Here is a 16,428-nt window from a genome sequence, read left to right on the forward strand (position 1 = left end):
CTTTAGCTTTCACTCAGATGAAATCAATTGAATTTTTTAAATTTTTTTAAAAAATTGAAATTCAGCTGCACAGAGCACAGGTCAGGAGTGTGGTTAGGTGACTAAAAGCTTACTGGTACTTTGCCAGTTCTCCTGCACGATGTTAGAGGAGCCTAGAGACTGCTAGCATTTTTGCTGAATTGCGGTAGCCCTACTGGCCCAAAAAGCAGCTCAGGTTCAGCATGTAACTCAAGTGTCTGAACCAACCACCCTTTTGTATGGTCTCACTTCCTTTTCTCTGCTATATTGTCAACAGAGCTGGAGGGTATGATGTAAGCATTCCTACATTACATCTGGGCCATGAGAAGAACAAGGAACAATGGTCTCAAGTTTCAGTGGGGGAGGTCTAGGTTGGATATTAGGAAACACTATTTCACTACGATGGTGGTGAAGCACTGGAATGGGTTACCTAGGGAGGTGGTGGAATCTCCATCCTTAGAGGTTTTTAAGGCCTGGCTTGACAAAGCCCTGGCTGGGATGATTTAGTTGGTCCTGCTTTGAGCAGGGGGTTGGACTAGATGACCTCCTGAGGTCTCTTCCAATCCTAATTTTCTATGATTCTAAGATGGTCCTTATTTGGAGTTTTGAAAGTGTTTATATACCAATGCTAGAAGTCTAAATAACAAGATGGGTGAACTAGAGTGCTTCGTTTTAAATGAGGATATTGATATAATAGGCATCACAGAAACTTGGTGGAATGAGGATAATCACTAGGATGGACAGAGAGGGATAGCTCAGTGGTTTGAGCATTGGCCTGCTAAACCCAGCGTTGTGAGTTCAATCCTTGAGGGGGCCATTTAGGGAACTGGGGTAAAAATCCATCTGAGGATTGGACTAGATGACCTCCTGAGGTCCCTTCCAACCCTGATAGTCTATGATTTTATGACACAGTAATACCAGGGTACAAAATATATTGGAAAGACAGAATAGACCATGCTGATGGGAGTAGTACTATATGTGAAGGAAAGTGTACAATCAAATGAAGTAAAAATCTTAAATGAACCAAAAGGTACTACAGAATATCTATGGATAGTAATTCCATGCTCTAATCATAAGAATATAGCAGTAAGGATATATTATCAACCACCTGACCAGGATGGTGATAGTGACTGTGAAATGCTCAGGGAAATTAGCGAGGCTATTAAAATAAAAAACTCAGTAGTAATGGGGGATTTCAACTGTCCCCCATATTGACTAGGTACATATCACCTCAGGATAGGATGCAGAGATAGTTTCTTGACACCTTCAATGATTGCTTCTTGGAGCAGCTAGTCCTGGAACCCACAAGGGGAGGGGCAATTCTTGATTTAGTCCTAAGTGGAGCAAAGGATCTAGTCCAAGAGGTGAATATAGCTGGACTGCTTGGTAATAGTGACCATAACATAATTAAATTCAACATCGCGGTAGCAGGGAAAACACCTCAGCAGTGCAACACTGTAGCATTTAATTTCAGAAAGGGGAACTACACAAAAAGGAGGAGGTTAGTTAAATAGAAATTAAAAGGTACAGCGCCAAAAGTGAAATCCCTGCAAGCTGCATGGAAACTTTTTAAAGACACCATAATAGAGGCTCAATTTAAATGTATAATCTAAATTAAAAAAACATGGTACGAGCACCAAAAAAGTGCCACAGTGGCTAAACAATAAAGTAAAAGAAGCAGTGAAAGGCAAAAAGGCATCCTTTTAAAAGTGGAAGTTAATTCTGACTGAGGAAAATAGCAAGGAGCATAAACTCTGGCAAATGAAATTTAAATATATAATTAGGACGGCAAAAAAAGAATATGAAGAACAGCTAGCCAAAGACTCAAAAAGTAATAGCAAAATTATGTTTTAAGTACATCAGAAGCAGGAAGGCTGCTAAACAAGCAGTGGGGCCACGGGACGATCGAGATGCTAAAGGAGCACTTAAGGACGATAAGACCATTGCGGAGAAACTAAATGAATTCTTTGCATCGATCATCATGGCTGAGGATCTGAGGGAGATTCCCAAACCTGAGCCATTCTTTTTAGGTGACACATCTGAGGAACTGTCCCAGATTGAGGTGTCGGTAGAGGAAGTTTTGGAACAAATTGATAAATTAAATAGTAATAAGTCACCAGGACCAGATGGTAGTCACCCAAGAGTTCTGCAATTTCACAATTGAGTTCCTTCAGAACTACTAACTGTAGTCTGTAACCTATCATTTAAATCAGCTTCTGTACCAAATGACTGGAGGATAGCTAATGTGATGCCAATTTTTAAAAAGGGTTCCAGAGGTGATCCCGGCAATTACAGGCTGGTAAGCCTGACTTCAGTACCGGGCAAACTGGTTGAAACTATAGTAAAGAACAAAATTGTCAGACACACAGATGAACATAATTTGTTGGGGAAGAGTCAACATGGTTTTTGTAAAGGGAAATCATGCCTCACAATTTACTAGAATTCTTTGAGGGCAACAAGCATGTGGACAAGGGGGATCCAGTGGCTATAGTGTACTTAGATTTTCAGAAAGCCTTTGACAAGGTCCCTCACCAAAGGCTCTTAAGCAAGTTTCCCTAGGATAACAGGGAAGGTCGTCTCATGGATTGGTAACTGGTTAAAAGATAGGAAACAAAGGGTAGGAATAAATGGTCAGTTTTTAGAATGGAGAGAGGTAAATCGTGGTGTCTCCCAGGGGTTTGTACTGGGCCCAGTCCTATTCAATATATTCATAAATGATCTGGAAAAAGGGTAAACAGTAAGGTGGCAAAATTTGTAGATACAAAATTGCTCAAGATAATTGTCTCAGACAGACTGCGAAGAGCTAGAAATGGATCTCTCAAAACTGGGTGACTGGGCAACAAAATGGTAGATTGCATTTATCAACATTGAATTTCAAGTAATGCACATTGTAAAACATAATCCCCACTATACATATAAAATGATAGGGTCTAAATTAGCTGTTCCCACTCAAGAAAGAGATCTTGGAGTCATTGTGGATAGTTCTTTGAAAACATCCACTCAATGTGCAGTAGCAGTCAAAAAAGCAAACAAAATGTTGGACTTTTCAGCTTGGAAAAGAGACGATTAAGAAGAGATATGATAGGTCTATAAAACCATGACTGGTGTGGATAAAGTAAATAAGGAAGCGTTATTTACTCCTAGTTCTTGTGTTATGAGGGGTCACCAAATGAAATGAATAGGTAGCAGGTTTAAAACAAACAAAAGGAAGCATTTTTTCCACACAGTTCAGTCAACCTGTGGAACTCCTTGCCAGAGGATGTTGTGAAGGCCAAGACACTAACAGGGTTCAAAAAAGAACTAGATAAGTTCATGAAGGATAGGTCCATCAATGGCTATTAGCCAAGATGGACATGGATGATGTCCCTAGCCTCTGTTTGCCAGAAGCTCAGAATGGGAGACAGGGGATGGATCACTTGATGATTACCTGTTCTGTTCATTCCCTCTGGGGCACCTGGCATTGGCCACTGTCAGAAAACAGGATACTGGTCTAGATGGACCTTTAGTCTGACCTAGTTGTGGTCGTCCTTATGAGTGATCCTCCCCTGGCTGGTTAAATCTGCTTTAGAGATAGATTACATCTTGGTGTTGCATGAAGTGACTGCCCTGAACTAAAGAATCTGAGCCTGTACTTTGTCCCGATTAATGTTGGTGTTACATTGCTGATCAATTAGGGAACATGCTCATTTAAAGTTGCGCAATGCTCCCTTATAATGTTGTTTGGCAGCTGCCTGCTTTGTCCACTGCTTGCAGAAAGAGCAGCCCTTGAAGCTAGCTGGTGGGAGCTTGGAACCAGGGTGAGCCAGCAGCCCCCCTATTAGCTCCCCTAAGGTCCTTGTGTGGCAGCTGCTCACCAGGCTATCAATTACTGGCAGTTCAGCTGTTCCTCCCCCCACTGCTGTGTGCAGCCTCCTGCTTGCTGTGCAGAGGGCGGGGGGGGAAAGAGGGGTGCTAATGTCAGGGTCTTCCCCATTCTCTCCGCTCCTGTACCTTATCTCCACAAAGCGGGGGTTGGGGCTCAGGATGGAGGGAGCTTGCTGGAAGCAGCTGCTGTCTCAACTTGCTGATATACTTAAAAAGGCAGTGTACTTAGAGTGGAGTCAGCGTACTTAAAGGGGAAATGTGCGTGTCTCTCTCTCACACACACTCACACTCTGTGTGTGTCTCTGTCTTTCTCTGCCATGCTATCTCCCCGCCCTCCATTGCTGCTGCCTTGTACAGTGTGAGGCTACATTAACAATGTGTTAACCCTTGAGGGCTCAACTGAGTTCTAGTTCATCATTTAGCAGTAAGGCATTCCCTGGGAAATATCCCACCCTCTTACTTCACCACCTCAACCAAGCTTCACAATCATCATTGCTGTGTACAATATTGTTTGTTAAAACTTGTACTCTGTGTGTGTGTGTGTGTGTGTGTATGCGCGCGCACACACACAAAACAGTATTTTGTCTGGCAAAAAAAAATTCCCTGGAACCTAACTTCCCCCACCTTCATTTATATTAATTCTTACGGGGAAATTGGGTTTGCTTAAAGTAGAATTTTTCAGGAACATAACTACAGCAGTAAATGAGGAGTTACTGTAAGGCCAAGTGTGAAGAAAAATGGTTCTTCAACTATTTTGTAGATCTCATTGAAATTTTAAAAATCAGATTTATTATTTTAAATATATCCTATAACTTATGTTAAGTATGGTGATATAAAAAAAAGTATATAGTGTGCTAGTTTAAACTTAAATATAAAAGGAGAGTATATTTGAAACAATAAGCACAATGGGGCAGAATGAATTAAGTATTCATTATTACCTCCATATTTATTCACTTCTGAGTACTTGATTACTCAAAGTTGCATTAATTCTAGATTCTTTGCCTGAAATATATGAAGACATAAGTATGTCAATTGAGGAGAACAATTTAAATTGGAGTCTCTAAAGATAAATTATATACATAAAAAAACCTAAGAATTTAGTGTGCATTCCAGGAAATGTTGTAAAGCTAAATGTAACTATTTTCCAATTTAAAAAAAAAATACTATGTGAAACTTACATGAAGTGGTCACTCTTTTTAATTTTTTTTTTCCATTTTGAGATTACATGCTCTCAGCAGTCTCCTTTTTAACTATAGCAAATCTTTCAAAATAGAAGAAACTTTAAATTTGATCACTGTAAAAATATAGTTCCCCAATCAATTTGAGAAATAGTTTGCTCCCTAAGCCAATAGAGCAGTTTTCTCCTTAAGACAGCAGAGAGTTTTCTTCCCCATCTTTCCATCGCCCATATTGACTGGTCTGTAACTGGCACATGTTGGTTGTTGTAGACAGTTGCAAAGGTGCTTGGAATTATCAGGTGCTATTCTGAAGTAATACATACATATATAAAAAAAACTATAAATATATACTTACATCAGAAAAGTCCCCCTCAAAACCACTGCCATTTCTACTGTGTGTGCACAAGCCTATGTAAACTGCATAATTTTTATCTATTACTCAAATTAGACCCATCTTATACAACAGTCATTGAAATAACGTTATTTAACAGACACTTAGAAAATAAAATAATTTAGTGGTGAATAAATTAAAACATGACGCTTTTCCCCTCCCACAGATGATGAAGATGGTATGGACTGCATGGACAATGAGAGGCGACCACATTTCCCCCAGTTTTCCTACTCTGCAAGTGGACGAGAATAATTTTTTTGTTTTGTTTTGTTTTGTTCTGCTTCACTGTCATCTTAGGTTTATCACTGAAAACGATTCCTGAACATCACCACCAGTACTAGCCATGAAGATTGCAGGGCACTTTCAGAGGTCATTCAAAATTGAAAAGTTCCCTCCCTCTCCAACAGGCCTTTTTGTTTTTTGCATGAAATTTTGTATCAGTCTGAGGTCTCCTCCCGTTGCTGCTCCCACTGTCTCAGTATAATAGCAACGTCAAGAAGTAATTTTGAAATCTTTTGAAGTCAGACGACTTACATCCTCCATTGTATACAGTGGGGGCTAAAAGAAACATGTTGGTTCCCAATGCATTTTCTCATTTCTTCTAGAAGACAAATCAGAATTGTAATTAGTCTAAAAAGACGAGTTTATAATGTTTTCTTTCAGCTGTTTGTGCTGGTCAGAACAAGGAAAGATAGGGGGTGGTGATGTAAATATGCAAGGTTTTTGTTAGGCATATCATTACTTGAAGCAGGTCTATGTCATTAACATCTGGCTGGAATGCGTTTGGGAAACATTTGAGAGAAGAACTTGTAACTGTTCATATATATATATAAATATATATATATTATTTTTTAATTACTGTTGGATGCTACAGAAGAAGCAGAAGGGCTGGGCTCACCCAGCCTGCCACTTAGACTTCCAGATTCATGTGCAATCATGGAGAATTGAACATTCTACATGCAAGAAACGAAGGCATAAAAGCAGCATTTGAAGTTGTTTAAAGGTCTTATAATTTGCACCAGATAACATCTTTCTCATGCTTTTCTCTGTCTTTCTTGATATACATCACCTCAGATGGCTGAAGAATGTAGACAGGCATAATGGTATTGCTTTTCACCAAAATTTGTGCACCAAGGTAAACAGGTGTTTGCCATATTTGTTTTTATTTTGAGTTTGTGAATTAGCTTTTCTCCAGGTGTTTAACTCTGAATATATATATTTTTTTTTATACCGCGGTAGTATTTATTTTTAGTGATAAGGATTGTATGTGTCATGTTTGCAAATGCTGCTACATCTTAGAACAGGCTTATAGCAGTTTATTTTGTAATATATGGAAGGACTGTACAAGCTGAAGAGAATAACGCACTTTTTCTCCCATGTGGAAATTTTAACAAGGCTCTGAAATTGTACATATTACTTAAATTGGGCTTTTGTGGATGAAATACTGTCATATAATTCTTCGGTGCTGTAGATGAGGACATTCCAACTCTATGTGCCAAGAGGTCAAAAATGCTTGTCTGTGCTCCACTAAAGTAATATAAAATCCTGGCAGCACAACAGAAATTTTTGGTTTTATATGGAGAAAATACAAACAATTGAGACCACAATGATTGCAAGAAAAGCACTTTATTATAATTCTGTAAACAGTAGATTGATGGGAACATTTGCCCTGAACCAAGTAGGTAATGAAACCCAGCATGTGCAGTATGAGTATGATAACTGACTGACTGAATTTAAACCATCATGGTAAACACCACACTGAAAGGAAAATGTTGTCTTTTCATTTCTGAAGATCTGTATTTAGCAGGATGTGTGCACAAACCTTAGCTTCGGTCTTCATTAAGTATCATTTTAATAATAAACCTTTTGGTGCTAGGAGTTGGGATATTCCAAAGTTGCCAGGAAGTGCAGTAAGGGTGAGTATGTGCCCTTGCTAATGACATCAGAAAACCCTGGGATTATTATTGAAGTACCTTGTTAGCTCCCATGTAGAATGTGATGTCACAGAGTATTATTGATAGAATTGTATCACTTGGTAAATGACTTTTGAAAGAAGAAATGTTCATATGCAGATGCCTTATCCTCTTGCTGTTTAAAGTTTAGATATCTTAGCATGAAGATCACTGCTGGCAGTGGATGTGCTGAGGTGGTCAAGGGGTAGATGGGCATTTTAGCAGGGCAGCTAAGACAGACTCATTCAGATAATTTTTCATGTTTCTACCTAAGCAAAGTTTTACCTTTAATAATCAACAGATAAGAGGTGTATCTTTTTGTGTATGCACTAACCCAGGGGTAGGCAACCTATGGCACAAGTGCCAAAGGCGGCACATGAGCTGATTTTCAGTGGCACTCTCACTGCCTGGGTCCTGGCCACCGGTCTGGGGAGCTCAGCATTTTAATTTAATTTTAAATGAAGCTTCTTAAACATTTTAAAAACCTTATTTACTTTACATACAATAGTTTAGTTATATATTACAGACTTCTAGAAAGAGCCCTTCTAAAAACATTAAAAATGTATTACCGGCATGCAAAACCTTAAATCAGAGTGAATAAATGAAGACTCGGCATAGTACTGCTGAAAGGTTGCCAACCCCTGCACTAACCACATATGATCTCATCCTATCACCTTGTAACACTACTCATCTTTAGAGAATGGCACTTCAGAGGGAAAGGTGCACAATTAATACATCATCACATTCTGCACCTTTTTCTAAAAATTTTGACACTGAAATAGTGATGATTTAAATGAACTAATTAGTAAATAGAGCATTGAATAGTTCTCTAGAAATGCCTCATAGATGCAAACAAACTGTGTTGATTAAATATCTCCAGTATATGCCTCCATTCTAATTTTCAGTTGTGTTAGCAATAAATACCTTGTGCATTTCTTGAAGTTAATGAGAAGCCAGGGCTGTTGTTTCCTCATGTGTAGGGCAGGCCCTGTGGCTAGATCATTATTGCTTATGTAGTTGGAATTTAGTTTGCAGTAAATATCAATTAGTGAATTATTTGACAATTTTAAGACTTCACTCTGAATTGCATAACCTGTCTCAACAATTACTGTTTATCAAGTTTATTACAGACACAGTTAATACTAACTGAATGCTGCCTGGAGTTTAGGAATTCCTGACTTCTGCTACCAGCATTCGAAACAGACAAAAGAGAAATCTCAAAGCTGTGCTGAGAGAGATGGCTGAAGCATCTCTCTCTTCTGCTTGTCCTCAGTTGTAGTTTGGATTTGGACAGCAGTCGGTAGCTGGTACCTTGAGCCTTCCAGTCATAGTACATTTCAGACTTTGACTCCAGCTTGTACTGACTTCCATGACATACAGTATGCCCTCTTATACTGCAGCCATCTTTGAGGAAATGTCATTTCTGTTTGGATTTTGGCAGTTTTGCACACAGCTTTGCTTTCCACACTAATCCAATACATTCCTGTTGCTAAAGGAACATTTATTCCAGTATTGTTTTACATTTTTCTTTTGACATGTCATGTCGTCTTTATTTGTGGCTTCTTAAAGCTGACTGTTCTTGCAGGGGCCACGTGCTTCTCCTAGAGTACAAAAGTAAGGTCCTTCCTTACTAACTGCAGGGTCTATATGTTACACCTCAATGTACACACTTTGCTGCTACTGTTTGTACTGTCTACAGTAGAATTTCCTTATCTTGCTCCTGGTAGTGCATTACAGGCAAGCATGAAATGTAAAGTATTTATTTAAATAAAAAAACCTCTAAATTGGTAATTGAATTACCTCCCTGTAGCTTTAGAGTTTGACATTTCTTGATCTTGCTAGTGCTTTCATTAGATACATGCAAGATCTAGTCATGTGGTTAAGGATATTAAGCAGACAACTATGAACCCAAGAAACCGTATTACTGTTGGTCATACTTAAACTGTTTATTTCCTTAAATATATGACCCACAAGGATGTGAAATAACTACAAGAAACTGTTTTTGTACGCTGTACATCCTTAGTATTTTTACACGTATATGATAGGGATGCACATTATTTTCCTTCGTACAGACAGCTTAAATAAAGCACTATGTCAATCTGCTACTTCTGTGTTTATTAATGCTGCTTTTGTTCTGAAGTTTTGTAAATACATATGTTGAAGTTTGCTGCAAATGAAGTATTTTTTATATTGGATATTAAATATATGTAGGATAAAATTCTTAGCTTGTGCCATATAAGGTGGTGAAAATCTGCTTGTTTTAGTTTTTCATAGTATTGCAAATCAGATGATATCTCAAGTGTGAGAGTTAGTTTAAACATTATTGATCATGACATCTAGTACTTTTTTTAATTTCAGGAAGATCATCCAGTTTTGAAATCTGAAAGGCCCCCCCACCTAGTTTATTTTTATAAAATATGTACATCATGATTTCCTTTTTTTATCATGCATGGAATAATCGGATGGCCCATTACCTTGCTGTACAGTCTGACTGATAAATATACAACCTTTAATTTGACATCTTTCAAATCCAATTTCTGTCACTTAAAGTCAACATCTACTCCTGCAAAAAGCACCAAGCTTCTTATGACTGAGCTAAATGTAGCAATGGTTTTAGTAGTTGTATTTAAATAAGAACATGTATGTTGTTCTAATGGCTTTGAATTAGCTTGGATTACTTTGGTCACCTAATGATTACACAGGCCGTTCTCTTTACGGAAGCATAGATCACTACAGAGTGTACTTTAAAGAAGTTTCAAGATGTGATCAGAGTCATACAGGATGCTACCACCACATGGGTTGAGGCGAATTTCACCTACCTTACCTTCTGCAGTTCACTTGAATATAGATAGTTGTTCCAGCTTTATGCAGGCAATGTGAATTTCATCTTTAGAGAGATGCTCCATGCAAGTGTTTGTTCTGTAAGTACATATTTATTAAGGTATGTTAGTGGTTTAATCACCTAGGAAAGAATGTATCTGGTCTGTGAAAGCTAATTTTTAAAAAATTTGATTTGAATGCTAACCAAGAGCTCATGCAAATTACTTCATATTATAAAACACTTAGCATTAGACTACAACTTAATTGAAGGAATCTTGTACAAGGCTGTTTAAAGGAAAAAGTTTCCAGTTAGCTATATATCTTGGAAATTCTCTATGCCTTCCCCTTATATATGCTGGTCGCCCCTAGTAATAAGGTTTTATATGCCAAAAGATAACTGCACAGCTTCCCCTTAAATTCAAAATGAGACACACAGAAAAAAATCCAGGTAAATTTATTGGTATTTACATATGTAACAAGACACATATGATAGAATAAGTTACAAAATACATTTAAAATATTTTCTTAAAAATTACACAAAATAAATGTTAAATCCATCCTGTGCACCTGCTGTTTTAACTTGATCCTGCGCTGAAGCACTTGGGAAAACTCACATGCTGGAAGTCTTATTTCAAACTTTGGAAAGGTTTGCGTTTGCATTCAAAAAGTTGTAATGATTTAATGTGTGAAACAGCTAAAGTAAATCATCTGAACTTAACCAGCAAAAGTTTTCTTTCACTTGAAACATTGCTTTGGGTCAGCTTCAACCAAGTCAGCATTCAGACTGGTACACAGGGTAACTGAAAGATAAAAATAAAAAACGGGTTTATAAATAGCTTGTGTTCATAGAGTTACTTGAATTTCTAATTTGTTTGTCTCTCTTCTTCCTGTGGTTAAGTTCTCAGAAAAGTAATTCGTCAGTGGTTACGAATGTGGTAATACTATGTAAACAAATGCTGTTTCAAAGTTATACTTCCTGTGGACCTGCTGTCCTTGGCTTTTTCCAAGATCAAAAATCTTACAGGTAGTAAGAACAGAGCCATCTGATTCCTGAAAAACAAGATCTCCATGAGGTCTAGACATTGTTCATGTTTAGCAGTAAGTAAGAGCTCTTGCTTTAGGGCACGTCTAAGGTACTGCCCCTTCTCCTTTCCAGGAAAGAGGAGGCAGGTTTGTGCCAGAGACTATTTACTGTGAATTGTTCAGACTGTAGATAGTGTGGGCTGCTGTCTCAAAACAGGAAGCTGCTTCTGTTCTGTTAAGAAACCTCTGGTGGGAAGACTAATTTGCAACTTTTCAGCTCTTCCTAGCTATTGTGTGTATGTAAACACTTGCATTTCAGTACTTAGTTAATGGTGGTCCAATGAACAGTATTTGAGCTGGGATACCCATCTAGAATGAAACTCTGAATTAGATTACATATTGATCAAAGATGTTTCATGTAAATTGTGAAAAAGGCCACTTAAATTTCTAATGTTCTTACAGCTATTCTATCTTTAGATGACTGAAGCTTTTATTGAAATTTATAAGGTAATTAGGACTTGAGTTGCTCCTAGAATTCAGAGGGCACTGGATTAAGCAAGGAGAATTCTGCTATTTAAGAAGATGTGGCCGATTTAGGGAAGCCAATAATCTGGTAAACAAGCAGTCTATTAAGGCAGTTGAGGGGAGAGAATAGTATGTGCCCCTCAATACAGTGCCCGGAACTAACCTAAGGAACAATGTCAGACGGGTCTATAGCAATCCAACTGTTTTTTATACTGTGTATGTTATTCAACCTTTATATAGCATAACGAGGGCGGGAGCCAAACAGATTCTCTCTGATAGTTGGGTATGGACATTATTGCTGGTGCTCCTGATTTGGGAGCAACAGGAGTTCAGAGCAGCAGCCAGATTTTCAAAACTGGGAGCTTAAATGCCATGATTAGGTACCTACTTCAGTGGCCTTTTAAAAGTACTCAGCACTTTTAGAAATCCGGCCACCTATGTAGGTTTGTAAAGAGGGCCTTTCGACCCTAATTTTGGGCTCCTTGTTTTGAAGCAGTTTATTTGTAAAAGATATGCTATAGTTCAAACAGAAGTTAAGGACTTCATGCAGGAATTAGTGGCTGTGTCATACCAGACCAGATGACTATAATGGTCCCTTCTGGCCTTAACTCTGTCAATGAAGAGCATGGCCTGAGAACATCTTAGACAGTGAGTGTTGTACCAAGCAATTGACAATATTTAACCCATTTGCAGCTATGTGAGACAATTGCAAAGAACATGCTTTGAGTTTCATGACAGGAAGTAATAGAAAGGGAAATCAGAAGGCCCATGGCTAATTAAATTCAACCTCTATCAGAGAGAGGGGATTGATGAGTTAAAATTCTCTGCTGGGCTGTGGGAGAAACAAATATTTTGAAAATATTTGTAACTTAAAACTTCCAGAACCTTTATTACAACATTGTGAGCAAGTTGCTATAATAAACTAACATGGTGCCACCCTCAGTCATAAGGGAACAGCTAATATTACTTGTAAAGTGTGTAGTTCACACTGACCACTTTCTCCAGCATTTAAAACCTCTTAACTTGTGATAGTACCAATCAGGTGCTTAACACGTTGTAGAAGGTGCTAAGAGCCCTCAAGTCCCATTCCTTGTGGTAGCTGAACAACTAGCAGGACTGGCCTTTTTGTTAAATCAGTAAAATACCAAGAACTTGTCCAGCAAATGTAAAAATATTTCTGTGGAAAAGATTTTCAGAACACTGTAGGCCAGGCAGCATCTTTTTCATTAGACACTTTTGTGGCCCTTGAATGCTAAGAATAAGGGACATATTAACATAGGGTTAGAGTGTGATGGAAGTAACTTGTCTGTTAAGGCAAATACAGATGCTGAATGTAATACTCAGTTTTTGTTTTTCCCACTTGTGTAACTGGATTAAAATGTAACTAGCCATTTTAAAAAGCTGGATTGAATTTGCAGCACAAGAAGTAGTGTATACTTGGGAATAGGGGTAGTTTGGCATTATTGGTACCAGTGTGACCAAGCTGTCCAAGAGTGAGATGATTTACATGTTGACAGCCCTAGTTTACATGTCATTTGACGAGCGATTAAAAAAATTAACAGCATGATTAATTGCACTGTTAAACAATAATAGAATACCATTTATTTAAATACTTGAAAATGTAGAAAACATCCAAAAATATATTTGTTACAACACAGAATAAGAAGTGTAGAGTGCTCACTTTATTACCAATACTTGCACTGTAAAAACTAAATAGTATTTTTCAGTTCACCTAATACAAGTACTGTAGTGCAATCTCTTTTTCGTGAAAGTCTAACTTACAACTGTAGAATTATGTACCATAAAACCTGCATTCAAAAATAAAAATGTAAAACTTTAAAGCCTACAAGGCCAATTAGTCCTATTCTTGTTCAGCCAATCACTCAGACAAACAGGTTTGTATAAGTTTGCAGAAGATAATGCTACCTGAAAGTGAGGACAGGTGTTCTCATAGCACTGTTGTAGCCGGCATTGCAAGATAGTTACATGACAGATGCACTAAAGATTCATATATCCCTTGATGCTTCAACCACCATTCCAGAAGACGTGTCCATGCTGATGACAGATTCTGCATGATAACGATCCAAAGCACTGCGGACCGATGCATGTTCATTTTCGTCATCTGACACCAGGAGGAGGTTGGATTTTCATTTTTGGTGGTTTGGGTTCTGTAGTTTCCACATCACAGTGTTGCTCTTTTAAGACTTCTGAAAACATGCACCACAGCTCATCCCTCTCCAATTTGGAAGGCACTTCAGAGTCTCAAAACGAATGACAAGTTTCAGAGTAGCAGCCATGTTAGTCTGTATCCGCAAAAAGAACAGGAGTACTTGTGGCACCTTAAATCGAATGCTGTAGTTACCTTTTTAGCGTTTTGTGAAATCTGCAGTGAAAGTGTTCTTAAAATGGACAACATGTGCTGGGTCATCATCCGAGACTGCTATAACATGAAATATATGGCAGAATGCAGGTAAAACAGAGCAGGAGACATACCATTCTCCCCCAAGGAGTTCAGTCACAAATTTAATTAACACATTAAAAAAAAAAGCGTCTTCAGCATGGAAACATGTCCTCTGGAATAGTGGCCAAAGCATAGAAGGGGCATACGAATATTTAGCATATCTGGCACATAAATATCTTGCAACGCCGGCTACAACAGTGCCATGCAAATGCCTGTTCTCACTTTCTGGTGACATTGTAAATTAAAGGAGGGCAGCATTATCTCCTGTAAATGTAAACAAACTTGTTTCTCTTAGCAATTGGCTGAACAAGAAGTAGGTTCCTGAAGTTTTACCTTGTTTTGTTTTTGCATGCAGTTATGTAACAAAAAAACTACATTTGTAAATTACACTTTCACAAGAGATTGCACTTCAGTTCTTGTATGAGGTTAATTGAAAAATAAAATTTTTTGTTTATCAAAAATATAAGATGAGCACTGTACAGTTTGTATTCTGTGTTCTAGTTGAAATAGATTTAAATATGTAGAAAAACATCCAAAAATATTTAATACATTTCAGTTGGTGTTCCGTTTAGTAGTTTAACAAATTAATCATGATTAAAAAATTAATCACAATTAATTGCACTGTTAATCACGTGACGTTAACTGCGATTAATTGACAGCCCTAATGTAAACCTGTTCTTCATTTTCAGATATTTACCTCTATTCATACCAATATTAAATGCAGCAATTGCTACAATTTTGAAGAAAAAGCAGTTTCTGCTATAGGATCACATACAAATTTGAATAATAATCATAGGGACCAGCCTTCAATCTTCATTTTAGACCACAAGACAAATGTCTCTCTCTACCTAAAACCTTATCTATGTAAAAATCTGCATTAAAGTTTTAGTGACTAGTCCTCATTTCTCCAGGTTCCTACCTTGCCCCCATCAGCATCCATGTATGAGCTTCATGCCTCTATCTGCCTCATGAAATAAAGAGTTAGTGACATTTCAGTTGCACATATTCAAAGTTGCAAATGAAACATGCAACAATAAATTTAGCTGAAAGAGCACTGTGCATAATTAAAAAAATCAGGCCAGACTTTCAAGCAATCTGAACAGCTACTGATATATAATTATTTTAAATCCCATTATGATATATTGAACACTGGGAAATGCAGGTGGCTATGGTACTGGGCATTTCTTAAAAAATACTCTGTACTTACTGAATACCCCCTCCCACACACATACACACCCCAAAAACCCCAAAACCCACTACTATTGGGCTTTTTTTTTTATCTTCAAATAGCCACAAGCACTAAGTAGCAGCACCTCGTTGGGATTAGATGATCAAGGCTCACCTTGCACATTATGTACAGCTAAGATCAGCAATGTTAACCAGCATCATTGTGACAGCACCACTCTTGGTTACTATTATTTTTTATGGACATGGCAAGTAGTTGGTTTTGGTATTGTGATCAATTTAAATATGAAATGTGGCATCATATGAAGTCTCAAAATAGGATCAATAGTGCCATATACTCAAAATGATTGCTTTTGAACAAAATACAAGAAGCTTAAAGGAATTCATATTTATCTGGACTTAAAATATCCAACTTATAATGAATTGTCCTTTGTTTCCTTTAAACATTTGCCTTGTGCACCATACAGTTCTGCTGAGCTATGTTCCTGTTCCCATGGATCCAATGTTATTTAAAAACACTTCAGCTGGATTACTGAGGTTCTTGTTTTGCAGGAATAAATTTTTAAAAAGTCACCAACCTTCTTTCCTTCCAAGTCTCCCTGTTTGGATGCACTACTTTCTACTTCACAGAGGTGTTACAACCAATACATTAGACTGAAGTACTTTAAGATCTACTGCTGAAAACTGCTAGGTGGTGGTGGTAAAAAGCCTTGACTGCAGCACACGTTCCCTGTTTTAACAAATGCATCTTTTACAACTGCAAAGCAGACTTTCAGTGGTAACAATATTCAATGTAGTGAGCAGCACAACATCTAGAAGGTAGTCATGGTTGTGTACTGCTGCCCATCTGCTTTCTGAGTATCTTCCACATCTCAGAGTCCTTAGTGGGCTTCAGAGAGTCTCTGTCTCTCCTTGGTGCAGGGTTATTTCACTTTCTCTTAATGCAACATTCTTCAGCTTCTAAAGAGCTCAAACATGAAACACAGTGATTGCCATTAAATTTGCCAACAT

At 37.8% G+C, this 16,428-nt stretch overlaps 2 protein-coding genes across 22 annotated transcripts in view; one reads left to right on the forward strand and one right to left on the reverse strand.

Moving 5' to 3' along the window:
- Positions 1–7,842, forward strand: part of AKT3 (AKT serine/threonine kinase 3) — a 285,284-nt gene extending 277,442 nt beyond the window's left edge. For all 11 annotated transcript variants that reach the window (XM_039530509.1, XM_039530513.1, XM_039530512.1 and 8 more), the window contains one exon: positions 5,618–7,842. In XM_039530509.1, coding sequence (XP_039386443.1) covers positions 5,618–5,703 — 86 coding nt within the window. In that variant the 3' untranslated portion in view covers positions 5,704–7,842. The remainder of the gene's footprint in view (positions 1–5,617) is intronic.
- A 2,819-nt stretch (positions 7,843–10,661) lies between these two features.
- Positions 10,662–16,428, reverse strand: part of SDCCAG8 (SHH signaling and ciliogenesis regulator SDCCAG8) — a 149,954-nt gene continuing 144,187 nt past the window's right edge. For 6 of the 11 annotated variants that reach the window (XR_005596239.1, XR_005596242.1, XR_005596241.1 and 3 more), the window contains 3 exons: positions 15,996–16,147; positions 15,152–15,193; positions 10,662–11,023 (listed from right to left, as the gene is read on the reverse strand). Coding sequence is in view for 4 of the 11 variants with exons in the window: in XM_039530501.1 (XP_039386435.1) it covers positions 15,162–15,197 (36 nt within the window). In the remaining 7 variants the exon portion in view is untranslated. Of the gene's footprint in view, positions 11,024–15,151; positions 15,198–15,995; positions 16,148–16,167; positions 16,386–16,428 lie in introns of those variants that run through there. The other 5 variants (XR_005596238.1, XM_039530501.1, XM_039530504.1 and 2 more) reach the window with 5 other exon arrangements.

The sequence above is a fragment of the Mauremys reevesii genome, linkage group 3, assembly GCF_016161935.1.
Source record: "Mauremys reevesii isolate NIE-2019 linkage group 3, ASM1616193v1, whole genome shotgun sequence".
Classification (NCBI taxonomy): Eukaryota; Metazoa; Chordata; order Testudines; family Geoemydidae; genus Mauremys; species Mauremys reevesii.